The following is a 27,344-nucleotide window of genomic DNA, read 5'->3' as shown; positions in this document are numbered from 1 at the left end:
AATTTGGAACCGTTTCCGGAACAGTTTGTTTTTTTAATCACACGGTCAGAGCTGGTATGTGGACTTCACGTCTGCTAGGGGTCCTTGGCGGGGTACCAGGGGGTCCCCAGCAAAATGTGCTAATATAGCATCACAATACGTTTAACTACTTTAACCTTTTATACTTTGGTTCAAAAATAGCAGATATACAAGCTCGAGTGCCGTGCTAAATCTTTGAATACAGAATATATATATATTTTTTAAAGCGAACATTTGTAACTCAAATCTTTGCTTCTGGGGGGTCCCTGGAACAACATATTTTGACACGGGGGTCCGCGGCCAAATACATATCATTTTGGGGGTCCTTGACATGAAAAGGTTTGAGAAACACTGTGCTACAATACAATTACAATACCGGTGGTTCTCAAACTTTTTTAATTTCAAGGACCACCATAACTCCGAGAGTGTACAAATGGAACCAAATGGACCCATTTGGTTCCATTTGTACACTCTCAAGAGTTACAGACCTTTAAGGGAACTGTTAACTCATTGAGTGCCCAAATGATTTCTGGCTATTTCTCACCATTACGATTTTTCTTTTTTTTTTTCTTCAAAGTAAAAGAAAAGTGCTTAGGAAGCGAGATAGTCTTTTTCAGTTATAAGTTAAACAAGGAGTGGATGGAGCTGCAAATCTTCAGATAATGATGGGTTCTGAACCAAAAAAAAACTACAACTTTTTTCAAAAACACGTGAAACACGTGATTGGCATGTTGCACCATAGCGTTAAAGGGGTAGTTCACCCCCAAAATAACTTTTTTCTATTGATTACTGACCATCTGGAGCCTTGAATTCATAGATATTTTTTTGTTTTTGTCACATTCCTAAGCCAATAATTTGATTATAATAAATGTGTCCCCATTGATTCCGGTAGGAGACACAAATGCATTTGTGTCTCCTACCGGAATCAATGGGGCTAAATTTATTATAATCAAATAATAAAGGAAGGAATGCGACAAAAACAAAAAAATATCCATGAATTCAAGGTTCCATGGGGTGAGTAATCAATAGAAAAAAAGTTATTTGGGGGGTGAACTACCCCTTTAAAACATGTGAATGGCACTCAATGAGTTAAGGAACCGGAATCGACGCGGTTGGCACCCCAGCCACGCCTGCATCTGATAAGGATGATGGAGCTGCTTTCCATACATACACCACAGAAGAATGGAAGTAACGGGTCTTATCAGCCTTGGGAATGCTTGCACTGCAGAAGTGCACTGTGTCTGTCCACACCTATCACAATAATAATCCCTATAAAATATAATAATAGCCCTAGACTAATCCCCCCATGGCTGACTACTTTCCACATGTGCCTGATTTAAGTCCTGCCTCAAGACTTATTATGTCTTCTTGAATATGAACATGCAAACCAACATAACAGACAAACCCTGTTAGTTTTTTCCCCCTTGTGGAATACGGAACTTGAGTAATATTCAAGCAACATTGGGCAAGGTAGCACACCTGTACCCCCTTCAGGCCGCGACCCACCGAAAGAAAATCGTATTTGAACTGAGGAGGACCCCCCACCCTGATAAGCACTTGGATTTATGTAGGCAACATTTTAGAAAATAGCAGATCTACAAGATCACAACCCCTTGCTTTTTTTTTTACGTTCTTTGCCACTTTCTTATATCATTTAAAATTTTGGCCAATGTTTGATCAGTTTTTATAGTATCTATATAGGTCTTAAAAGTCCTTAAATTGTCACTTCACTGTCATTTGGGGACCCCCCTGACATCTAGACAGTCTACAGTTGGTCTCTCGAGCCAGACTGTTGCCTTCCACAATTTTCAAAAATATGCCTTCGTGAACGTAAATGACAAACAGAGGACAATCAGCTTCCTTTCTCGGTTTTCAGGGAGGTGTAGTTCCAGACTCTGTATATACAGTAGCATTCGGAGATAGTGGAATAGTTGTCTTGGCTACGAGAGACTACAGTCTACAGTAAAAAAAACTAAAAGCTACACTACAGTCTTACCCTCAGTGACCTCTGGGGCTGCTGCAGGGGAAATCAACAAAAAAAAAAAATCAAATCAACATTAAAAAATTAACATTTGAATGAGCGATGGAACAAATAAAACCCAATGACAGGTGAGCCGGATTTATGCGTATTTGTGTCGGGCACTGAAAATAGCCGATCTACAAGCTCGCATGCGCAAGCAATGCGTTGTGAGCAGGTTGGCCTCTTTGCAGTAGGGCTGTCAACTTTCCTCAGAAATGATATTAGAATATTGGTCTTAGAAATTGGCAGATATTCGAATATTATTACGGTATTAGAAAAAAATATATATATATTTTTTTCAAACAAGAATATTTTCCAATTTTCTTTTTTGACAGAAACAATACAAAAAACAATGTATCGAGTGCTTGGAGCCAATAAAACATCTTTTGTTTGTTTTTATAACTTCATACATTGTTTTTGGTATTGTCCCTGTCAAATAAACATTTAAAAAATATATATATATATATTCAAATATTAATTTTCATATTTGAATATACATATTTTCCCCATATTCAAGGAATATTCGATATTCGACTATTAACCCACCAGAGGTATTTTCATATTTCTTTAGCCAGTGCCAGAGTTTTTCATTGAAAAATAAAAGTACTCAGGAGCCGAGATACAGAATTTTTAAGTTTTAAGTTAACAAGGAAGTGGATAGGAGTCTAGATCTTCGAAAAATCATATCTCCTTGATCTTTGGGTCAAATAGATTTTTTTTATTTATTTTTTTAGTTCATGTAGATCTACGCGATTGGCACGTGGCGGCTTTAAATAGGTTCGCGTAGATCTACGTGATTGGCAGTGAATCAGTTAATTCACCAGCCCCACTTTGCAGTGCACGACACCCGCACGCAACTAAGTACAGTATAACTCCTAATATATACAGTACACTACCGATCATAACCCCCCCCCCCCTCTCTATCTCTTACGTTCTAGGGTCTGTGTTGTCGGACTTGTCTCGGGGGCGGGGCTCTCTGCTGTCTCCTCCTTCTTCTTCTTCTTCTCTGCTTTGGGCTTGGACTCCTCGAACATCAGAGAGGGGGGCTGGGACAGCTCCAACTTTGGCACAGAAAAAAACGACAACAAAGTCACATTTTAACCACTTGAACCATGCGGATAAAAGCAGGAAAAGCGTTTTTAAAAAATGTTTAAAAAAACATTGCAGATGCACAAGCTTGCAGCGCGACACGCGCTTATTCACTTTTTGTCATGTGAATTGAAATAAGTGTATATTTTCAACCCCTACACTACAGTAACAGAAGTGAAGTTCATACGCAATAGGGTATTCTTGAATTATGATGATTAAATACCAGCTCACCACTGACAGGGAAGCACAATAAATATCAATAATAACCTAATCTAATAGTGTTAAAGGTAGGGTAAGTGATATTTTTTGCTTAAAACAAAAAGTATTTTGTTAAAAGGTTAAAGTACTATATTCTGAAAGTAATCATTGCTATAGAGTGTTTGTTCAGTAACAGGAGTCTCCACGTCTCTCCAGCTCTCTAATAAACAGAAAATACATTTTCCGGTAGGTGTCAAAATCTCAGCCAATCAGGAGAAAGTACAAATTTTTAAGCTTCATTTTTATTTTTTTTCATTTTTCAGTGTTCCAGTTCCAATTTTGCATGCTCATTTCTTAGTGTCATCACTTCCAATTTCACTTGTTTAATCTATATCCTGATTGGATAAAATTGGAAATGAAACTGAAACTGAAAAGAAAATGCATTTTCTGTTTTATAAAGAGCTGGAGTGACATGGAGACTCCTTTTACTGAACAAACACTCTACAGCAATGAGTGCTATCAGAATATAGAGCTATTTAACACTTATTTTAACCAAAGAAAATCACTTACCCTACCTTTAACTAGTGCATCATCATACTGACCTGTTTTTTGAGGGGTGTGGGAGCGCTGGCCGGAATGGGCCCCAGCGCCATGCCGAACAGCGTGTCAGAGTACGGCACGTTCTGCTCCACCGTCGTCCGGAACTTGGGGTCCCAGTTGGCATAGAGCACCGTCCCACCGACTCCTCCCCCTACCGTAAGAAAACCCGCCGCTATTACCTTACCAGCCGAACCCCTGAGGAGAGGAGAGGAGGAGGAGGAGGAGGAGGAGGAGGAGGAGGAGGAGGAGGAGGAGAGAGGGTGCCCAAGAAGATAGATGCATGGATTAACGCAAAGAAAAAAAAATCACGACTGAAAATATTTGTATGACCAAGTCCTAATGTGTGATTTGTGAGGATTCCTAAACAATGAACACAATATGTAAAATTATGATGTTTTAGTAATATTGCTCCTGCTGTTCTACACACTGCCAACCAGGTGAAAAAAATCACAGACTGAGACTTTAACCTATGCTTTTATATGAAATATCCGAGACTATTAAGAGGTTTCTGAACATATTGCTAGTTTGACCACTTCAAATGCTCTGCTTCAGGCCTTTGAAAGAAAATCGCCTGCCTGTTAAAACCAAGCTGTGTCCGTGCATTGTGCAACATACTAAAAATAAACACGCCGCTTGAGTCACTGGTCCTGGGGGGAAGAACTCTGTGGAAACCCCATGGGGGGGTCATAGATAATTTGATTTTGGCTTATTTATTTTGCCAGCCGGGATTGCAGCTTGCCAAAAGAAATGACCCCACACTGTTTATTCTGTAAATATACTTGTATTGCTCCTACGAGAATTGATTACGTCTTGTATAGTATTGTATGTCTTGATGAATTGACAAGCCCTCAGGGCTTTTCGCGTTATCCTCCTAGCACTATAGTACAACTGTACCTCTGTACTACTTGCATGCTGTTAATTAACTCTTTGCCTGGCACCGACGAGATTTCTCGTTGTATTCTGCTAAGGCGCCGCCTGCCGTCGGCGAGAAAGACGAGTTTTTGTTTTGTTTTGTTCACACAGAACCAGGAGATAACGTGACCCAAAGATGTACTGCTGCTCCATTCACTCCCTGGTTAATTTATTTGGGAAAAGGCCTGCATCTCGGCTCCTGTGTTTTACTATGCATTCTTGGCGAAACATGCCATTTTCAAAATGCAGTGTTTCCCCTAGCCAGAAGCTGAAGGTGTGGGGGAGGATGGGTGGCGCACGCGCACGCCGACAATTTTTGGGTTCTCAAAATGCATATTTGTGCTCAAACACGAAGACTTATATAGTACATGTGCACAGTAATGAGCAGGAAAATATTTGTATAGTTTATATATGAATTGTCAGGGAAAAGTTAAGTTTTAACTATTTATTTATTTGTATTCAATCAATTCATTAATGCTTCATTAAATCTTCAGGAGGTAGAAAAACATTATGCGGCAGAGAAACGTACAGTAGGCCAGTGATGACCAGTGCACAGAGCTTTACTTTATTTTAATGTTCGCAGAAAACATGACACAGCAAGGGACAGGAATCAGGAAATGTTATGAATTATGACCCTAAATGGCTTTTCCACTCAACTCGACTCCCAAGACCAACAGGACCAGTGATGGTCAGTTTATCTCCGGCTACTTTTCCATGCAAACAGATGTGATTTAATTTAATTTAATTTAGTCAATGTCAGGCATGACTGTTCCCTTCCAACTACACGACTCCGAGCGTCCCTATTCTGGGCTCAGTGAAAAATAGCAGATCCACAAGCTCACAGCACGTTGCGGTGAGACACATTGTGCGCTTGTAGATCAGCTATTTTAAATATTTTTTTCCTGTGAAAAAAAAAATTATGTAGTGGGAAAAAGAAGCGGGCCAAGTACCCCAGTCACCTAAGTATATAGTTGCCTCTTATCTCCATATTTTAACTTTTTGTGTTTTTTAGTAAATGAATGCTCTACTCGATCATACTACAGCATCACACAAAAGTATTAGATCTGCTATTTTTTTTATTTGAATACTGAAAAGTAACAGTTTTGGACATATGAGGTTTCCACCCGACAGTTTAACCCATTGAGACCTGAAGCCGATTCTACATGTCTCCTAAATCCCAACAGTTTTCTGAAAAACGTATGTTTCTATATCAGTGGTGCTCAATCTTTGTGTGTCAAGGACCACCTAAATTATATGCATTTGGCCGCGGACCCCCATATCAAAATCTTTTGTTCCAGGGACCCCCCAGAAGCAAAGATTTGAGTTAAAAATGTTCGCTTTAAAAATATATATATTCAAAGATTTGCACACATTTTCACGATTTAAAAAAAATAGCCCAATGAGTAAAATAATGCTTTTTAGCTCAAATCTAAAAATGACACAGTTCCAGGTCTTAATGGGTTACGTGGTTAATAGGCAGACAGATTTGCCATCTAGCCCAGTGGTGGTGGTCCCCAACTATTTCTTGATCAGGGCCCACTTGAACTAGATCTTGAAAGCATTCGTCAGCCCACCCATCTCTGACCACTTAACACATTGATTGCCAGAATTATTTCAGATTTTTTTGCATTTTCATGCCAGGGTTTTTACATTGAAAAAAAAAAGTACTCAGGAGCTGAGATACAATTTTTTTAAGTTTTAAGTTAACAAGGAAGTGGATGGGAGTCTAGATCTTCGACAAATCATATCTCCTTGGTCTTTGGGTCAAATAAAAAAAAAACTCGATCTAGGCAATCAAGCGATGGATTCTTAAAAACGAGTTAACTCGATCTAGGCAAAAAATGTGTTAACACGGGCAGCCGATTGGCCGCCGTGTTAAGTGGTCAGATTGGATGATCAATCAAAATCGATCGTGTTCCCGGCTTTGGATCAATGGAACTAAACGTAAGAACACGTTTATGTTTCATCTTTTCAGTATTCAAGTTCTATTATCATTTTAAAGTTTTTGCCAATTATTTGGGAACTTGCAATATCCTAACAGCCCACAGGTTGGAAATTGCCGATCTAGTTTGGAAAATAACCCCAAAAAGCATGGAGGAAAAGTCCACAGCAGCATTTCCATTTGTTATTTATGGATTGCCTGACATTCCCATATTTCCATGATCCAAAAGAAATTCATAACATAAACAAACTTGTTTTCCAAAAGGGTTTTAAAGAGGGTTAGTGTGTGTGTGTCTTAAACCTTTCTTTTAAACATACTTTTATCTCATCTTTCTTTTTTTATTTCATTACAGTCTAGTTATATTCTTAGTCTTTAGTATCTTGTGTACACTGAATTGCTGTTGTCACGTCAACAATTTCCATCTACTCACTCACTCTGCAGAGTTATTTGTTATCTATGGAATTGCCTGCAGAGTGAGCAGACGGAAATTAGTGAGGAGGACCAATTATATGAAGAATATAAGCTGGAAAATGGGTGAAGTGCTCCTTTAAGGGTCCATTAAGTTTCCTATGAATAAAACGTACAACAAGCAGCTCAAAATGTTATCGTCAACAAATGGTTCAACTGCTGCTTTGTGTGTTTTCAGGACAAACTGTTTCAGCATGGTCTCTATCACACAGACGCCACTAATTATAAACCGTTTAGTAATAGATTTACTTCAGGTATCGCTTAAAAATAATTACAATATTTTTGTTATCTAAACAAACAACAACAAAATCTAAAATAATTTAAACATTTTTTTTCTCCATTTTGGAACAAAAAAGGGGAATCAGTAATATCCTAGCCTCGACCTCCAAGCTTTTATTTTTTAGTTTAGCTAAAAAATAAAAGCCTGGACCAACAAGTCGGTGTTCCGGGTAAACACAAATCCACGGAGCGCTGCCCTGCGCGCAGCCATCGCTGCGGCGTCAACGCTCCGCGGACGCGACACCGCAGCAATGGCCGCCTACAGGCAGCGCGTCTGTGGATTCGTCTATAGGAAGTGTTTCATTTCCCCCCCAACCAACCAGAGTGCAGTGGGCGTCGCTCCAAACGTTGTGTTGACGGGGGCGGAGGCTGACGGACAGATCGGTGAACCAATGGGATCACACGCATTCTCTCTCCGGAGATGTTAACCCATTAAGACCTGGAACTGTGTCATTTTTAGATTTGAGCTAAAAAGCATTATTTTACACTTTGGGGCTATTCAAAAATAGCAGATATACAAGCTCATAGCGCGGCACCGAGTGCCGCGCTACGAGCTTGTAGATCTGCTATTTTTGAAAAATCGTGAAAATGTGTGCAAATCTTCTGAATATATATATTTTTAAAGCGAACATTTTTAACTCAAATCTTTGCTTCTGGGGTGTCCCTGGAACAAAATATTCTTATGGGGGTCCGCGGCCAAAAACATAATTTTGAGGGTCCTTGACATGAAAAAGATTGAGCACCACTGATCCTTATTCTTGACTTCAATATCAGACATCATCAATACACTGATAATAAGGACTACAGTGTGTGTGTGTGTGTGTGTGTGTGTGTGTGTGTGTGTGTGTGTGGGGGCTGCAGAGCGAGCTTACCCTGACCCCCCTGCTGTGTAGCGTCGACACTGCTGCAGTGGATGAGAGGGTCCTTGACCGCACAGGCACTTCTGCAGAGAGACATGGAGACAAGAGAGAGAGACACATGGAGACAAGAGAGAGAGACACATGGAGACAAGAGAGAGAGACACATGGAGACAAGAGAGAGAGACACATGGAGACAAGAGAGAGAGACACATGGAGACAAGAGAGAGAGACACATGGAGACAAGAGAGAGAGACACATGGAGACAAGAGAGAGAGACACATGGAGACAAGAGAGAGAGACACATGGAGACAAGAGAGAGAGACACATGGAGACAAGAGAGAGAGAGACACATGGAGACAAGAGAGAGAGACACATGGAGACAAGAGAGAGAGACACATGGAGACAAGAGAGAGAGACACATGGAGACAAGAGAGAGACACATGGAGACAAGAGAGAGAGACACATGGAGACAAGAGAGAGAGACACATGGAGACAAGCGAGAGAGACACATGGAGACAAGAGAGAGAGACACATGGAGACAAGAGAGAGAGACACATGGAGACAAGAGAGAGAGACACATGGAGACAAGAGAGAGAGACACATGGAGACAAGCGAGAGAGACACATGGAGACAAGCGAGAGAGACACATGGAGACAAGAGAGAGAGACACATGGAGACAAGAGAGAGAGACACATGGAGACAAGCGAGAGAGACACATGGAGACAAGAGAGAGAGACACATGGAGACAAGAGAGAGACACATGGAGACAAGCGAGAGAGACACATGGAGACAAGCGAGAGAGACACATGGAGACAAGAGAGAGAGACACATGGAGACAAGAGAGAGAGACACATGGAGACAAGCGAGAGAGACACATGGAGACAAGAGAGAGAGACACATGGAGACAAGAGAGAGACACATGGAGACAAGAGAGAGACACATGGAGACAAGAGAGAGAGAGGCACATGGAGACAAGAGAGAGAGACACATGGAGACAAGAGAGAGACACATGGAGACAAGAGAGAGACACATGGAGACAAGAGAGAGAGACACATGGAGACAAGAGAGAGAGAGGCACATGGAGACAAGAGAGAGAGACACATGGAGACAAGAGAGAGACACATGGAGACAAGAGAGAGAGACACATGGAGACAAGAGAGAGACACATGGAGACAAGAGAGAGACACATGGAGACAAGAGAGAGAGACACATGGAGACAAGAGAGAGCGAACAGGAGATGAGGACAAGGAGAGAGGGAGAGAGATAAAGACAAGAGAGAGGGAACAAGAGAAAGGAATAAGAGTATTGATGACAATAAACCATGCATGCAGATCCTCCGTGTAAACCAGTCTTTTCCAACCTGGGTTCCGGGCTCCCCTTTGGGGGGTGGGCAAAGTCAGATCACAGGCCTTGTCTGTTTGGAGGTAGTCCAACATTTCAAGCATGTTGCACACAATCATAACTTGCATTTTTGGGTCATTATATAGTCCAAAAAAAGGTTAAAAGATTGTCAAAATAGCAGATCTAAGCTTAAGTTGCGATGCAACGCGTTGTGGCTGGTGTTTTGCCTCCTGTGTGTCAGAACTTATATGATATCACTGTTAGTTAATATATGATGAAACATTAAATAGCTATTATTATTATATAAGCCTCTCCGACCTAGTCACTGAAATAGACAAAATCCATAAAATGTGAGGAACAGACAGCGCTGTACGAAATACCACTTGAGAATTGTATGATTGTGACTACCAATGATTTATCATTAAAGCAGTGTTCCTCAAGGTGGGGGAGCCTTGGGGGTCTGAGGACCCCCAACTTAAGGGTCCTCCTTCAGGGAGGTTCCAGGGGGTCCCCAGCAACATAATAAGGATAAGGATAATTCCTTTTAACATGACGTTCATGAAAGTCCTTGCGGGCTTGTTTCCAATGAGGGCCTGTGAGCAATTAGGGGTTAAGAGTCTTGCTCAGGGACAAATTTCATTTCATCGACTCATATGCTGGCCTGGCCTGGAATCGTACCTGGGGCAACCAGGGCCTCTGGCTCCCTAGGCGGGCTCACTAACCACTCAGCTATGGCCGCTCCTCAGCTAATAGATAATTAGGAACTAAACGCCCTTATGGGGCGGTAACTCTGACGGTGTACAAATGGAACCAAATGGACCCATAAGGGTCCATTTGGTTCCATTTGTACACTGTCAGAGTTAAGGGGGTCCGTGGTCTTGTATATACCAAACTGAGGGTCCTTGAAATTAAAAAAATATTGAGAAACCACTGCATTTAAGTATAACAACGGATCAAGCATAATGCTCAAATGAACACAATGTTCAATTTCACAGTATGTACGAGCATGTAGCCTATCCACATACTGATGGGACACTGACATGTAGCCTACATGTGACATGCTGTTCCTCTGGCGCCAACATGAGTATTGACACGCTCTAACACAATTCCATAATAGACGGTACATTCTGCAACACAGTGGCAAGGTCACACGCCCTTATTACTATTAATCATAACTCTCTCTCTCTCTCTCGTGTCTTCTCTGATAGAAGCCAGGCTGTACGATCCAGCCACTACTGTACTTAACAAACCGGCCACCAGTGACTGACTGACTGCCTTATCTCTCTCTTCTTGTCAGGTGTCAGATATTAAAGTTTGTCTTTTACTGTGTGACTGTGACTCTGTGTGTCTTTGGACACACTACCGGCAATGACCCGCCTCTCCACTGCCTTGATTTGCTTTTATACACGTCAATCTATACGTCCTTGCCTTTTGATTGGTGAACGGCCCAGGTCAGTCTGATGGGAACAACGCCTCCTTCCCCAACAAGCATGTGTGTGTGTGTGTGTGTGGGTTTGCAACAGCTCCCTGTGTGTGTGTGTGTGTTTTAGCCCCAATAGTGGCTAACTACATATGAGCTAACAATGTCATTCTCCTCCTCTTTAAATGCACACCAGGTGTGCAGCATTGTTAACACAACGAAGAGCTCATATGATGCAGTTTATAGCTGCTGCTTAAAAGTTTAAAAGCAAAACCCCCCCGAGGCCCTTGATACAGCCTGTGCTGTGGGTCATTGAATGACAACTAGCCTGTGTTAGCATGCTAACACAGGCTAGCAGAGTAGCGCAGCCAGGCACTCTCAGGCTACTGAGGCAGTGGTGGAAGAAGTACTCAAATTCTTTACTTAAGTAAAAGTACCAATACTGCAATATAAAAATACTCTGTTACAAGTAAAAGTCCAGAATTCAAAATTTACTTGAGTAAAAGTACAAAAGTATTGGCATCAAAATGTACTTAAAGTACCAAAAGTAAAAGTACTAAATATTTGAAAATAGCAGATCTACAAGCTCACAACGCGTCGCGGTGCGACGCGTTGTGAGCTTGTAGATCTGCTATTTTCAAATAGCCTGGGTATAAAATAGGGCTAAAGTGGTTAATGTATGTTTCATTATATCATAGTTTATATCTGAAAAGTAACTAGTAACTAAAGTTTTCAAATAATTGTAGTGGAGTAAAAGTACAATATTTGCCTCTGAGATGTAGTGGAGTAGAATTAAAAGTATTGGAAATTGGAAATACTCAAGTAAAGTACAAATACCTCAAAATTGTACTTAAGTACAGTACTTGAGTAAATGTACTTAGTTACTTTCCACCACTGTACTGAGGTTAATGACAACTAGCCTGTTAGCATGCTAGCCGAGCAGTGCAGCCCAACCAACCCCGTTGGAGCCACCCATAGATATATAATAATGCTAATGATAGCCACCGTTAGCATGCTAACGGTGGCTACTACTGGTCTGCTAGCTAGCCACAGCCTGCTGCTAACAGGCTACACGGTCTGCCCCTTAGGTTGGGTCTGTTGTTAGCATGCTAACAGGCTACACGGTCTGTTAGCATATTGCTAGCAGGCTACACGGTCTGCTTAGACGGGTCCGTTAGCATTATTAGCATGCTAACAGTTAGCATGTTAGCATGCTAACAATGCTAAACACACATATTTGCCCATGTCGGTGGTCCTTACCCGTGCCGCAGAGTTCGCCCCTTTCAGACACACACGCAGCATGATGGTGTCAGATCAGTTTCTGTGTTGTTTTCTAAGGATTCTTATTGTTGTATTCAATGCAGATTGGGATCAGTAAGTCATTCTAAAGGCTGTCACCTCCTCTTCAGAGACACACACACACACACACCAACACACTCACTGAGAACACCAATGACAGCCACAGAGAGGAGGAGGCGTGTACGCACGCGCAGCCTAGTCACACCCCCTCCCTCTGTCAAAAAGGTCAAAGGAGCCAGTGTGGTTCCCAAATATGTCCCAAACTACTCATAGTCCATGAGCCAGACAAGATTTCATTATCGAAAGAGTGGGCAAAACCATACCTATATTAAATTGTTCATAGGGTCAATACGAGTAAATAAATATATGATAACCTTTCCACAGGAGCAGCTTTTTCATGGTTATCAGTATCACACATTTTGTTATTTTCCCCATACGTACAAGACAGGTGAAAAAATGACAAAATTTAAAAAGGAGTTATCATAATGAAACTTCCTGAGTTGATTACTTACATGAAGACAATGATTTATCGTATTACAAGTTTTCTAAAATTGTATATTTAAATATGCAAATTAGGCATTTAGTCCATGAGCCAGAGCCAAAATTGAGCCAAATATTGAATATTCCCTCGTTAAAAACCTTTGACTCCAACATCTTAACAAAATGAAATAAGTATGTTGACTCTGGCTTTGTCCAATGTTCCAATGTTGATTCTGGAAAGTTATGCAAATGTGGGCATATTTTCCTAATGCCTAATTTGCATATTTAAATATACAATTTCAGAAAACTTGTAATACGATAAATCATTGTCTTCATGTAAGTAATCAACTCAGGAAGTTTCATTATGATAACTCTTTTTTATTTTACTTAGTTTTTTGACCTGTCATGTACGTATGGGGAAAATAACAAAATGTGTGATAACCATGAAAAAGCTGCTCCTGTGGAAAGGTTATCATATATTTATTTACTCGTATTGACCCTATGAACAATTTAATATAGGTTTGGTTTTGCCCACTCTTTCGATAATCATTGCTCAATTTTGGGGCTCTGGCTCATGGACTATCAGTGGTGGAAAGGGTACTCATATTTCTTACTTTGGTAAAAGTATCAATACTGCAATGTTGAAATACTCTGTTTTAAGTAAAAGTCCAGAATTCAATGTTTACTTGAGTAAAAGTACAAAAGTATTGGTACCAAAAGTGGAAAGTACTCATTATGCAGAATGCCCCATTTCACAAGTTTTCAAATGTATAAAATGTATGTAAAATATCTACAAGCTCACAATGCGTCGCATCGCGAGCTTGTAGATCGTCTATTTTCAAATGGCCGAAATGTATATAGTGGTTAATGTATGTTTTGTAATAATAATCAAAATCTACAAAGTAACTAAAGTTTTCAAATAATTGTAGTGGAGTAAAAGTATAATATTTGCCTCTGAGATGTAGTGGGATAGAAGTAAAAGTATTGAAAATTGGAAATACTCGGTGGCGCAATCGGTGGCGCAGTCGGGGCACGGTGGCGCAGTCGGTAGCGCTGTCGCCTCACAGCTAGAAGGTCCTGGGTTCGATTCCCGCCGGGGGACACTGTGGGCGCTGGGGGCATGTCTTCTCCTCCGCGTCATCAGCGCCCATACCCTAGGTGGGGTTGGTGAAAGGGCCTACTCTGTGTGGAGTTTGCATGTTCTCCCCGTGTCTCCTAGCGGGTAGTTAATACCCTCACAAAAACATGTAGTAATCCTGGTCGCTAGTACCGCCTCCCCCATGACAGCCGGGGCGCCTGATGGAGGGGAAGGGAACTGGTTGGAATAACGTGTTCCTTCCACGCGCTACGTCCTACCAGGGAAACTCCCCCCTGTCAGGTGACAAGAAGGTCAGTTGGCTCTCATGCATTGAAGGAAGCATGAGCTCGGCCCTGGCCTCCCTAGGCTGAAGGGGACTGGTGTAGCGCTGGTGTAGGGCAGGTGTAGCGCCCAGGATCATTTAGGAAATTGGCACCGGGTGAAAAAAAATGGGTTACAAAAATCGTGGGATAAAAAATTAAAAAAAAAAAGAAATTTGGAAATACTCCAGTAAAGTAAAAAATACCTCAACATTGTACTTAAGTACAGTACTTGAGTAAATGTACTTGTACTAAATAAGTGGTTCTCAAACTTGATATTTTTTTCAAAAGACAACTGACAAGAAAACAGGAGAAAACATTTCAAGTCATAAAAAAGGGATTTATGTTTTAGTTTTTTTTTTACCAGAATACAATAGAAAGGGTTTTCTCCAGTGTGGACACGCTGGTGTGTCTTCAGGTGACATAACTGACCAAAACTCTTGCCACACTCTTTACAATAGAAAGGTTTTTCCCCAGTGTGAATACGCTGGTGTCTCTGTAGGCTACCTAACTGACCAAAACACTTGTCACATTGTTTACAATAGAAAGGTTTTTCTCCAGTGTGGACACGCTGGTGTGTCTTCAGGTCACCTAACTGTGCAAAACTCTTGTCACACTGTTTACAATGGAAAGGTTTTTCCCCAGTGTGAATACGCTGGTGTCTCCGTAGGCTACCTGACTCACTGAAACTCTTGTCACACTGTTTACAGTGGAAAGGTTTTTCTCCAGTGTGGACACGCTGGTGTGTCTTCAGGTGACCTAACTGACTGAAACTCTTGTCACATTGTTGACAGATGTGAGTTTTCTTTCCTGTGTCAGTCAGACGACGTCTCTTTACTGATTGTGTTAAAGTCTTGGTAGACTGTGGACTACTGTAAGGTCTTTCTTCTTCTGAGTTTCCCTGCTGCTGGCTCGTTGTCGGGAACAGTGGGTTCATCGTAAAGCTGCTGTATGCAGTAATGGTCCAAGAATGTAATTAATGATCTGTGACCTTACGATCCAGGATTGATTACAGGGCAATTACCAGCTGAATGTCAAGTGTATGGATCTCTGCTAATAGTTCCTCTTGTTGGTGTTGAAGTCCTCCTCGATGTCTCTCTTTATGTGCGTCCTTCACACTGTGCAGTCTGGTTTTAAGCTGAGCTGACTCAAAGCTCATGTTGTCACTATGATGTCAGCCATGCCCAAATATGGAGTTCCATGTCATTTACTGACTCAAAAATAAGTATTGAGGTTTTAACTGGCTAAATGTAATAATGGTTCATGTATATACAAACAAACAAACAAACAAACATTAATTAATTTACACAACACTGACGATAGTGCTGTCAAACAAGTCAAATGAAACTATCTATGAAGTATGAAAAAGTTAAATTTGTTCTAATTACATTAGTCAGGGGATATTAGCAGAAAAATGTCCAATCTTGGAATAAATTCCCTACCCAAAAAAATCTTCACCAATGTGTTTGTAAAGGTGTCTAGTAACACATCTCACAAAGACTGAAATGCAGTTTCCCTAGGGGAATTTTTGACAGCTGCTGAAAGTTGGGGTACCCACCATAACCTTATGCAGGGAAAACAAATCTAAATTTAATTCTGTTTTAAGTAGCATGTGAGGGGCCAAACTAGGGTGTTTTTATGATTCTGAATCCATTGCAAGCATTTGTTTTGCACCAAAGCCACTCCTTGGGCTAAAAACAGCCCAATCTCAATGGGCTTTTTACACAAAAAGTATACCTGGAAAAGGATGGCTATGGCCGTTTTTAGCCCAAGGAGTGGTTTTGGTGCAAAACAAATGCTTGCAATGGATCCAGAATCATAAAAACACCCTAGTTTGGCCCCTCACATGCTACTTAAAACAGAATTAAATTTGGATTTCTTTCCCGCATAAGGTTATGGTGGGTACCCCAACTTTCAGGAGCTGTCACAAATTCTCCTAGGGAAACTGCATTTCAGTCTTTGTGAGATGTGTTACTAGACACCTTTACAAACACATTGGTGAAGATTTTTTTTGGTAAGGAATTTATTCCAAAATTTTTTTTATATCCCCTGACTACATGTATTGGTCAGTATAAAGCTACATTATCACCCAGGCCAGGCGTTAGAGGACCAGGCGGTGCATCAGTCTGTCCAAGTCGTTGGTCAGGGCAGCCCATGATGCAGCCGATGCTGGACATAGAGAGCAACGGCCAATTCAATTATTACAGAGCCAAATCACATTAGGTTATCACCAGACACTTTACATAGAACAGGGGTCTTCAACGTTGTTCAGGCCAAGGACCCCTTAGCTGAGAGAGAGATGAAGTAGGGACCCCCCACTACATATTGTATAAAACTGTGCTGCAGATTAAACTTTTTCATAGATGTCATAGATAGCTTCATATTTGACAGCTTGTTTGTTTATTTGTTTACACAATCTTTTCTATTAATATGTTAATGTGTTGATGTTAATGAGTATTTTCTGAAATGTAACCATTTAAACCTTCAATTAGTAAGCTGGACTGTTGGCTCTGTACTTGGTCTGCTCTTTTTTTCCCTCTATACCAAACCTCTTTGCCGTAATCTCGCAAACTACAGGACCGCTCAGCGCCAGCTTTCGCCGTGCCTTGCATGCTGCCCATAGGCCAGGGAAATTGTAAGGTCAGTTTCGGGGCACGTCCTGTGGACATAGAAAGACACATCATTGTCACTCACACATTCAGTGGGACACCAGCTTACAAACAGAAGTGGTTGCAAGTCATGCAGACCTTGTATGGCTGCGAGGGCCTCTGTCAAAAAAGGCCTCCATTGACATTGATTGGTGGATTTTGAACTTTACTGACCCCTCACCTTTAAACCAGCTAGACTGCACCCCCCCCCCCCCCCCTCTCTCTCTCTCTCTCTCCCACTCTCCCACACACCCACGCACACACACGTGCGCACGTACATATAGTCATCCTGCATTTGAGGAGCGTGCGCTCCCTTCTTTGGAATATTACCTCTTATATGTGTATATATATATATATATGTAGAGAGCGTGAGAGAGAGAGAGAGAGAGAGTGAGTATGTACATGTATATTATCACTGACTTACACCACATTAAAAGCTGATCTGCTATGAACATTTGCTCTTGGGATGAACGGGAACTTGAGTCTTTTCCATGTATCCAGTGGTTGTCAGCATCTGTAACTCGAGGGGCGTGGCTCAAATTCTTTCCACAAGTAGTGAGTCAGGCTGTCCATGATGCTGCTGCTGCGTCGAGTCAAATCCTCAGTGTTCATTTAACTCTGAGAGTGTGCAAATAGAACCTAAGGGTCCATTTGGTTACATCTATACGCTCTCAGAGTCACAGACCTGTAAGGGTTCATTGGGAACGCCCCGAGTTATACTGTATAAACTGATGGTTTTACAGTGTATATTTGACTTTTATTGCGGTGTGAGTGGCAGTACTATTTTCACAAGAAGTTGAATAAAGCAGAAACCAAATTTCTGTATTCAAATTAATGTCATTAGACTTGATCAAAAATACCATCCGTGTCCACCTCTCTACAGTTAGCTTTGAGATTGAACTTCCACATTTCCATGGATATGTATGTATGGAATAGCATTTGTGCCAGTGTTGTAGAAAATGTAATTTAAGTCAATCACATTTTATTATAGTGCCAAATCACAATCTGTCTAAAAGATCACTTATTCACCCTATCAATAAACTCCCCTCACTCAAGAACAAGACCCCAAGAGATACTTGAACTCCTTGCTTTAATTTGGATGATTTGATGTCATGTTCACAGGACTAGATTTTTCCGTTCTCTCCAGTAACTCTCCTCACAGACACACAAAGGGACAGCCAGGAATGGGCTGAACAATCAGTTTCAAACACTGATTTTCAGAAATAAAGCTAAAAGAGATGCTTTCATTTTAAACGTTGTATCTAGATTTTGCCATTGCACATACACTGACGTGATGTAAGGACAATTACATGAGTTTCCATCTTGTGTTTTACATTTCCCCTTCAAACCAATACAGTAGATGGCGCTATAAGCCAGCTTGATTGTTAGCTCATAGCAGGTGCTGCCCATGAGTTTGGAAGAGCAGGCAAGCACTAGCCACTTTGTCTGGTGAATTAAAGTTATGGATATTCAGAAACGGAACCAAATGGACCATTTGTACACCATCAGAGGATTTTACTGCAGATTGGGCCAGGGTCCCATTAAAAGATTGTATCAAATGTGGGTCTGTGGGCCTAATGCATATCATACCTGGAGTAAAAAGGTTGAGGATGAGTGTTCTAAAGCAGTGCTTCTCAAAGGTTTTTCCATGTCAAGGATCCACAAATTAATATGTATTTGGCCGCAGACCCCCCCAGCCCCATCTGGAAATATTTTGTGCCAGGGGATTTGTGTTGGAGATTATTATATATATATTTTTTTTAAGGAATTGTGAGCTTGTAGATCGGCTAATTTCAAATAGCCGATGTATAAAGGCTTAAAGTGCTTACACTGATTTTGGTGCTATATTAACTAATTTAGCTGGGGACCCCCAAAATGTGGAATGGCATGACACCATCCAATAAAGGATGTGAAGTTTCTTTCAAAACTGTACATAGTGTTTGTATTTGTCGATGACATGTATTATTGTGTTAATGTGTTATGCTATGTTGATGAATTGAATACGTAGGACCACACTGGAAACAAGTCCTCGGGACTTTTTTTGTGTTATCCTCTTAGCCTTAATGTCTTACTGTACTACGGCACAATGCCATTTACATTTCTGACTAACAAAGTATTAAATAAAATAATTAAAATTCAGCCGCTATTTTTGAAGAACAAATTGACTAAGTAGTCAATGAGTACTTTTAACAGAAATATTTCTACTTTTACACCACTGTAGACAGCATTCATTCTCATCAAACCCTTCACTATATAAAAAACTATTTTTGACTTGCACCATTATTTTGCACACTCATCTCAGTCATCTGTACTACGGTTTGCCTATGAAGAGTGTAAAGTGCCATTACAAAATGCTGTTTAAATTGGCCGCAAAAAATGTGTTCCACATGTAGCAGTTTATACTCAGTGTTATTCATGTTGATTTGGTCCCATCAGTTACCACTCCCCACATCTTCTGAAGGCAGCGATATCAACCTCCATTGTCTCAAACACGTGTAATAATAATAATAATAATAATTTGGTCCCCACTTGGGGTGTTTTTTTGTCACTGTATATTTGCCCTCTGCATTTACCCATCATATAATCACTAGGAGCAGTGAGCAGCCATTCTACGACGCTCAGGGAGCAATTAGAAGTTAAGAGTCTTGCTCAGGGACACATTGCTGGCCTGGGATCGTACCTGGGAGAACCAGGGCCTCTGGGACAACCAGGCGGGCTCACTAACCACTCAGCTATGGCTGTGCGCCTCTTACACCAGCAAATCTCGCAAACCTGCGTTGTTGTGAAGTGATTTAAAAGTCAGAGATTTAATAGTTTGCGAAATTTGCTGGTGAAAAAAACATACATGTGTCTTAAACAGTTGGAGACAGACATCTCTTTTAAATGGAAAGCAAAACAGACACACACACACACACACACAAAAATAAGCACATCAGAGCTGTGTTTTTTAACAGTCCGGGGCCCAAACTCGGCAAATTTTAGTCTCTGGCCTTAGGGGTACATGGGATCAATATGATATATTAGCACTTGTGGCTCCCAACCAATAGTTGAAGAGCTGCATTTGACAGGACAAAGAAAAAAAACAAAAAGACATGACGTGAAATATATATATATATTTTTTCCAAGCTTATTTGTTTCAGAATGTCTTCATTATGACAGAAGGTAGGTTGGATTCTTCTGAACACCACTTATACCGAACATGTAACAAACTACAGGTACCTGACAAGTATAACGGAACCACCCCAGGTGATGAGCAGTAAGAAGCGATACTATGTAATTGTACGCAGGTTTGTTGTGATTCTTGTCTTGGGTCCATTTTTTCTGGGTCATGGAATACGACACGCTTCTCGTTGTGCAGGAAAGAACCGTTTATCATCCTAGGATTTCTCTGACCTGGCGGAATTTTGTAAATGCATAACGCCTCATTTAGACTGGCTTCTGTAATGTGGAACTTTTTGTTGACCATTGACAGCCAAATGTATACCCCGTTATCTTCTAATAGATCAGTGGTTCTCTAAGTGGGGTCCAGCGACCCTCAGGGTTCCAAATGGACCCTTTACAGGTCTGTAACTCTTGGCGGTTTACAAATGGAACCAAATGGACCCGTTCCATATAATCTCAAGAAGTTATGGGGGGGGGGGGGGGGGGTACTAATAATCTTATAATTAACAAGTTTGAGAAGCATTTCACAGACAATGAGACTACATTCCAACACAAGGCCAAACAAGACAGCATGCCGGCTAATCATAGTATTATTTTTTTTACCAAACTGCAGAAAAATAAAAACCCTGCTTTAATGACATAATGCTTTCAGGTGTATCCCTCGTTCAATGAGGCGGTTCCTTTATTTTGGCAAATTACCTGCAATTCGGTCTCACTATTTGTACCAGCAGTAAACTTCCACTTCGGACCATTTCAGAGTCTTGCCCTTTTCTCCTTTTGGCCTGATTTATACTTCCTCAAATGATGGTGCAGCTGGAAGATAATAGCTTATTTCTACCTGTAGTGTAAGTGTTTTTTTTCTTTCGTTTCGTTTTTTTGACAAAGTATAAATCAGACCTTTTAATTTATGTTTTTCCCCTTTCCTCTGAACTCACCTCCTTACTTTAACGTTTTAGGAAGGAAATAAATATTCATTTTACTCTGTCCTCTCCCCGCTGGTGTCCCAAGAGATATAATTTTCCTCTTCAAGTGTTGGTGAAAATATGTTTTACCCTTTTTGCTACTTTTTTCTTCTTCTTATCTTAAAAGAACAAAACAAAAACAACCTGCTAGCTTTCCTCATTAAAATGAACACATGTATGTTCCTCGTTAAACTCAATACACACTTCCAAGGGAAGGGAAAGGGGGAGGGGCAGGGGGGGGAGCACAACAAGCGTCAACAAGCTAGCTGGCGGCAGCCTACAGTAAACGTTCTGTTGTAAACAAATGCTAACAATCGTTTTAGTACAGCCGAGAAGATGAAACGTGGAGACTTTTCTCCCCTCGTGAAGACAATTAAGCTGCAACAAAAAGTGAGCCGTGACAACAACGCTCATGGGGAGACAGGGAACGGAGAGACATTAGATTCACTGGGGGCAGAAGGTTTCTTTTCCCTTGAAATGTTTACAGAGGAGATTAGCCCTTTAAGACCTGAGGCCATTCTTAAAAATGTTTTCTAAACATTTTTTTGAAAGAAAATCTAAAAAAAAAATGTTTTCAAGATTTTTCAAAAATAGCAGATCTACAAGCTCATAGCGCGGCACTCGGTGCCGCGCTATGAGCTTGTATATCTGCTATTTTTTAATAGCCAAAGAAATCTAAAGTGACACTTCCAGGTCTTAATGGGTTAGAGATGCACAAAGTAAAAAAGGAACAGAGTTCCAGAGAGAGCTCAGTTACGACAACAGACGAGGAAAAGAAACGTGTCCTTTGATCGGGGACTTTTGAGATTTCATGGAGAATCTGTGAATCTTACAGATCACTAATAGGAGTTTCCTTTTTGGGCGGGGGTGGGGGGGGGGGGGGGCAGTTAATCAAACTAATCGATTACAAAAAATAATCAATCGATTTTGATAGAAAATAATCAAATAGCCCATCTGTGAGCATGTAGATTGGCTATTTTTGTGCGACACTGTTGAACAACGAAATACTAAATAGGGCATGTCAATTGGTCAATTACAATTGTTTAATGTTGATACGTTGATAACACGCCTCTCGGTTATTCCATGAATCGAAAAAGTCATCAACAGAACAGTCGCTAGGACAATAACGGATATTGTACAGCCCTACTTGCTTTCAGGATGTTGTTAACATTTCTAATGCTATAGGCCATAGGCCTTGGCTAGTGATCCACACAGATCAAGCTTCTGAAGATACTCAAAAAGTGCATGGTCAGAGGACACAAGGAGAGAGGAGGTGAGGAGGGGGACAGACATCAGGGGAGAGAGGAGACAAGGACAGTAGGTGAGCGCCCCATTCGGATGCCATCGATGCGTTGAATGGGGGATTACCACGTTTTATCAGACCATTAAATTACCACGTTTTATCAGACCATTAAATGGCCGAGTAGGCGACATACTGACCTACCCGCGATTTAGCAGAACATTCATTGGGTGTTATCAGGACATAAAAAGCGAGCGAGTTGCGACGTTCGCTTGAGCCTTCTCAGCGCCGTTGGGAGTTATGTACCGATAGGCACAGAATCTTAACCCATTAATACCTGGAACGCATCTGTGTCACTTATAGATTTCTTTAGGCTATTCAAAAATAGCAGATATACAAGCTCATAGCGCGGCACCGAGTGCCGCGCTACGAGCTTGTAGATCTGCTATTTTTGAAAAATCGTGAAAATTATTTTTTTTAATTTTTTTTCCGAAAAACTGTTAGGATTTAGAAAATGTTTAGAAGCGGCCTCAGGTCTCAATGGGTTAAATCATTTTGTGGGAACTGCTCCGCCTCCGGGTAGGTCAGTATCTCCTGATTACGCCCAATGAATGGTCTGATAAATGGCGGGTAGGTCAGTATGTCGCCTACTTTTGCCCATTCAATGGTCTGATAAAACGTGATAATCTCCCATTCAATGCATTGATAGCATTCGAAGCTGGTGTGGTGAGGGGGACGGACAGACAGACAGACAGCACAGGGTACATATATAAGTGGGGGGGGGGGGGGTGTAGTACTGGGGTCAGTCCTGGCTTGTGTTTTCCATCGGGGCCGTGTGGGCGTGGGCGTGGCCGAGGCTGCGTTTCTTCTTGTAGCTGGGCCAGCGGCACACGGGGCAGCAGTGTCTGCCGTTCTCCAGCCAGACCACGATGCAGTGCTGGTGGAAGGCGTGGCCGCACGGCAGCGCCATCAGCAGCTCGCCCGACGCAAAGCTCTCCAGGCAGACCACGCACTCCGAGCAGTGGAGCACGCCGCACGGCCACACCGACCAATCGGCGGAGGGGGGCGGCGGGTGGCGATCGTGGCGGCGATGATCGCACGATGATACGGGCGACGACCGCTCCGGTCCCTCCTCCTCCTCCTCCTCCTCGCTCTCCTCCGCCGGTGGCGGTGCCGCGGCGGACGCTCCGTCCCCGTGGCTCGTCTGATTATTATCGGCGCCCGGTCGCTGCGTGCGACCGCCGCGGTCCACGAGGGACGAATCACTGTCCGTGTCCACAACGACGGCGTCCCTTTTATCCGTCTCGCTGGCGGACCCTCCCCCCGACTCCGCCTCGTCCCCTCCTCCTCCTCCTCCTCCCGCTCTGAAGCGCCAGGTGGGCAGCGCCTTCATGTAGTCCACGTCCACCAGGGGGCGGAGCCAGAGGTCGGGGAAGGCCAGGCGCTCCAGCAGGAAGTTGGGGTCGTCGTCCCAGTCGGACTGGTCGGCCGTCGCCGTCGCCTGCTGCTGCAGGGAGGAGGCGATGGGGTGCAGCAGGTAGGAGGCGTACCAGTCCCACAGGCTGCTCAGCCACTCCAGGTTGGTGCTGCTCTCCTCCTCGCTCCTGGAGGTTAATGGTAAAATAAAATGGTAAATGTACATGGTGCTATTTATATAGCGCCTTTATCCAATTCATCCAACATATTATGTGCAGGGATGTCACGGTGTGGGAAATTTCCCAACGGTTAATAAATGCATGTCAACACCGGTTAACAACACCGGTTTCACTGCATGTCACGGCCTGCATTAACCCATTAAGACCTCAAGCCGATTCTACAAATGTCTTCTAAATCCCAAAAGTATTCGGAAAGAAACGTATGTTTCTATATCAGTGGTGCTCAAACGTTTTCATGTCAAGGACGCCCAAAAAGATATGTATTTGGCCGCCGACCCCCATCTCAAAATATTTCGTTCCTGGGACCCCCAAAAGCAAAGAATAGAGTTAAAAATGTTCGCTTTAAACAATATATATTCAAAGATTTGCACACATTTTCACGATTTAAAAAAAATAGCAGATCTACAAGCTCATAGTGCGGCACTCGTTGCCGCGCTATGAGCTTGTATATCTGCTATTTTTGAATAGCCAAAGTGTAAAATAATGCTTTTTAGCTCAAATGAAAAAGTGACACAGATGCGTTCCAGGTCTTAATGGGTTAATAGTGTCAACCACTAGGTATCCTACTCGACATGCCTGGCAATGATCCAGAAACAGAAACCAAACCTTTCCAACCTGAGAGCGAGGCTTTAGGCACGGTCAAAAAAATACAACGAGAAGATAAACAAGCCTCCATAACGTCCTTTTTTTCACTATTTAATTTTCCTCACCGAGACCTACAGTGGACATGTTTCAGCTCACTCCATCGGCGTTGTTCGAGAGACGCAAACAGGAAATCCTTATGAAATGTATTGAGAGCACATCGTCGCCGCTACAGGTTATTGTGAAGTAAATAAAGCACTCATACTCATGGAAGTATAAGCTCACCGTACTATGCAGTTCAATGCAGCTTTCAACTCAACTTTGGAAGCCCCCCCCCCCCCCCAATCCCTGGTAAGTGAAATCTGACACTGCTGTGTGTCCGCTGCCTGCAGCTAGCTAACCTCACTCCGTCAAATGGAAGAAGCTTGCGACACACATTTTGTTTCACAGCGTACTTGCATCTGAGACTCCGGGCGCAGAATCGATGACAGACGGAGTTTCATTTTTTCAAGCTACTAGGCAGGTGATTGGATGATCCCGCCCCTAGCAGCCGCTGATTGGTTCGGGCAGCTTTACTCTGTGAGCAATCCCAGACCCTCCTTCCTGAAACCAAATGCAAATGAGATTTCCGGAGGGAGGGGGGTTTACCAGGCTAGCAGCTAGCAGCCCCGTTACAGAATTCAGTCACTTCACTATCATAATCATAATAATAATTGTACCACCTGTTATGTGAATAAAGTATTGATAGCATGCTTATAAGAACATGGGTGCCACACGAAAATGAACTAAAGTGGTTTTATAGGGTACACGAAAAAGATTTCGTAGCCTATTAAAAAATAAAACATAATAATAAAACGGTGTTATCGATGTGCAAGTAACTCAGTTTGTGCCCGCACACCGGTGTCACCGGTGACACCGCCTACCATGACATCCCTTATCACACACACATCGATGGCAGAGGAAGCCATGCAACCTGCTCATCAGGAGAAGTTAGGGGTTCAGTGTCCTGCTCAAGGACACTTCGAAGTTCGACACTAACTCTGGGGGAGCCCGGGATTGAACCGGGGAACCTTCCAGTTCCCAAGCGGCCGCTCTACCCCCTGAGCCACTGCTCTGGGGGGGGGGGGGGGGGGATTATGGATTTTGATGATACAATTATAGTGAGATAATAGTTCAAAGAGCCATGCTGTGTACATCCAACGGTCGCTGGTGCCAGACAAAACGTCAATCATCAGGTACACAATGTTTTGGCCAATGGCCATGCATCCTGGCCTTCGAAAAATGTTCGTCGACTACCTTTTTTTCACTGACGAAAACTAAATTAAAACTTAATTAAAACTAAAGCTACGATGGCTAAGACTAAGACTAAATATATTGACAATTTCGTCAACAAATAAAAACTAGACTAAAATGTTAGTGAGGGACGAGTGGAGAAGAGATCCAGTAGAACTAAAACATTTTATGTTTGGTTGCGCTCGGGTGTTGCGCTCTGAAAATAGCGGATCTACGCGATTGTGAGCTTGTAGATCGGCTATTTTCAGCACGCAACCAAGTGTAAAATCAGCCATTACAACGCCACCAAGGCACCGCCAAAATGCATGTTAGTCGAGTATAATCTTATGATATTTAGTCGACGAAACTAGACGGAAACGGAAACATTTGATGACTAAAATATGACTAAAACTAAATCTAAATTTGCTGTCAAAATCAACACTGCTTCCATAGAAGACATGCCGACTTCTATGGAACCCAAATGACTGAAATCAGTTGCGGTGACTGAGAACTTGAATCCATGGGACACGGCTCCCCCCCCTAATAGTCCAAAATTCTTTACCTGGCAGCGCAGCGCCTCTTCTTCTCAAAGTAGTCGACCAGCAGGCCGTGGGCCAGGTATGTGGAGAGGAAGAGAGCCGGGTGGGAGGAGTAGAAGGTCCAGTCGGTCCGCACCACGCCGGCCAGAGACGTGGTGTCGGCGTAGCGCAGCAGCTTCAGGCTGTAGCCGTACAACGAGTCCAGGTAGGGGAGCTGCAGGAGGGCCTGGGCATAGGGATGGAACCGCGTGAAAACATGTCATGTCACGGTTATTGTGACCAAAATGATTGTGATTAACCCTTTAAGACCGGGAACGCGTCGGTGTAATTTTTTATTTATTTCTTTGGCTATTTTTGAAAAAATCGTGAAAATGCGTGCGTGTCTTTGAATGTATATATTTTTAAAGCGGACATTTGTAACTCAAATCTTTGCTTCTGGGGAATCTACAAAAGTCTTTGTTGAAAAAAACGTATGTTTCTATATCAGTGGTTCAATTTGAGTAAAAAATGTTCGCTTAAAAAAAAAAATATATGTATATATATATATATATATATATTATTATATATATATATATATATATATATATATATATATATATATATATATATATATATATTATTATTTTTTGAATAGCAAAGAAATCTGAAAATGACACAGATGCGTTCCCGATCTTAACCCATTAAGACCTGAGGTTTTTTTGAAAGTTTTGAAATTTTGAAAAAAAAAATCTAAAACATTTTCTTTCAAGATTTTTTTTTCAAGATTTTTTTCAAAAATAGCAGATCTACAAGCTCATAGCGCGGCACTCGGTGCCGCGCTATGAGCTTGTATATCTGCTATTTTTGAATAGCCAAAGACATCTAAAGTGACACAGATGCGTTCCAGGTATCAATGGGTTAATGGTTAAACAGTATTATCGCGAACATGCTTAAAACTCTTCAAAGCTAGAAAAAAAGCTG

At 42.0% G+C, this 27,344-nt stretch overlaps 3 protein-coding genes across 3 annotated transcripts in view; 1 reads left to right on the top strand and 2 right to left on the bottom strand.

Moving 5' to 3' along the window:
* immt (inner membrane protein, mitochondrial (mitofilin)) overlaps nt 1-12,579 on the bottom strand; it is a 39,988-nt gene extending 27,409 nt beyond the window's left edge. Inside the window, exons 1-4 of the mRNA XM_080415301.1 lie at nt 12,408-12,579; nt 8,399-8,469; nt 3,928-4,120; nt 2,970-3,099 (exon numbers count right to left, since the gene is read on the bottom strand). Of these exons, the coding sequence (XP_080271427.1) occupies nt 2,970-3,099; nt 3,928-4,120; nt 8,399-8,469; nt 12,408-12,449 (436 nt within the window). The 5' untranslated portion in view covers nt 12,450-12,579. The remainder of the gene's footprint in view (nt 1-2,969; nt 3,100-3,927; nt 4,121-8,398; nt 8,470-12,407) is intronic.
* Nucleotides 1-24,220, top strand: part of polr1a (RNA polymerase I subunit A) — a 445,779-nt gene extending 421,559 nt beyond the window's left edge. The window contains exon 39 of the transcript XR_013932195.1: nt 24,188-24,220. The gene's annotated coding sequence lies outside the window, so the exon portion shown is untranslated. The remainder of the gene's footprint in view (nt 1-24,187) is intronic.
* Nucleotides 19,764-27,344, bottom strand: part of rnf103 (ring finger protein 103) — a 41,287-nt gene continuing 33,706 nt past the window's right edge. Inside the window, exons 10-12 of the mRNA XM_080415308.1 lie at nt 26,408-26,610; nt 21,813-23,940; nt 19,764-21,595 (exon numbers count right to left, since the gene is read on the bottom strand). Of these exons, the coding sequence (XP_080271434.1) occupies nt 23,139-23,940; nt 26,408-26,610 (1,005 nt within the window). The 3' untranslated portion in view covers nt 19,764-21,595; nt 21,813-23,138. The remainder of the gene's footprint in view (nt 21,596-21,812; nt 23,941-26,407; nt 26,611-27,344) is intronic.

Source organism: Gymnoscopelus braueri, assembly GCF_963280865.1.
Source record: "Gymnoscopelus braueri genome assembly, chromosome: 20".
NCBI classification, from domain to species: domain Eukaryota; kingdom Metazoa; phylum Chordata; class Actinopteri; order Myctophiformes; family Myctophidae; genus Gymnoscopelus; species Gymnoscopelus braueri.
The sequence above is the reverse complement of the archived record's forward strand: the minus strand, read 5'-3'. Positions and strand labels throughout refer to the sequence as shown.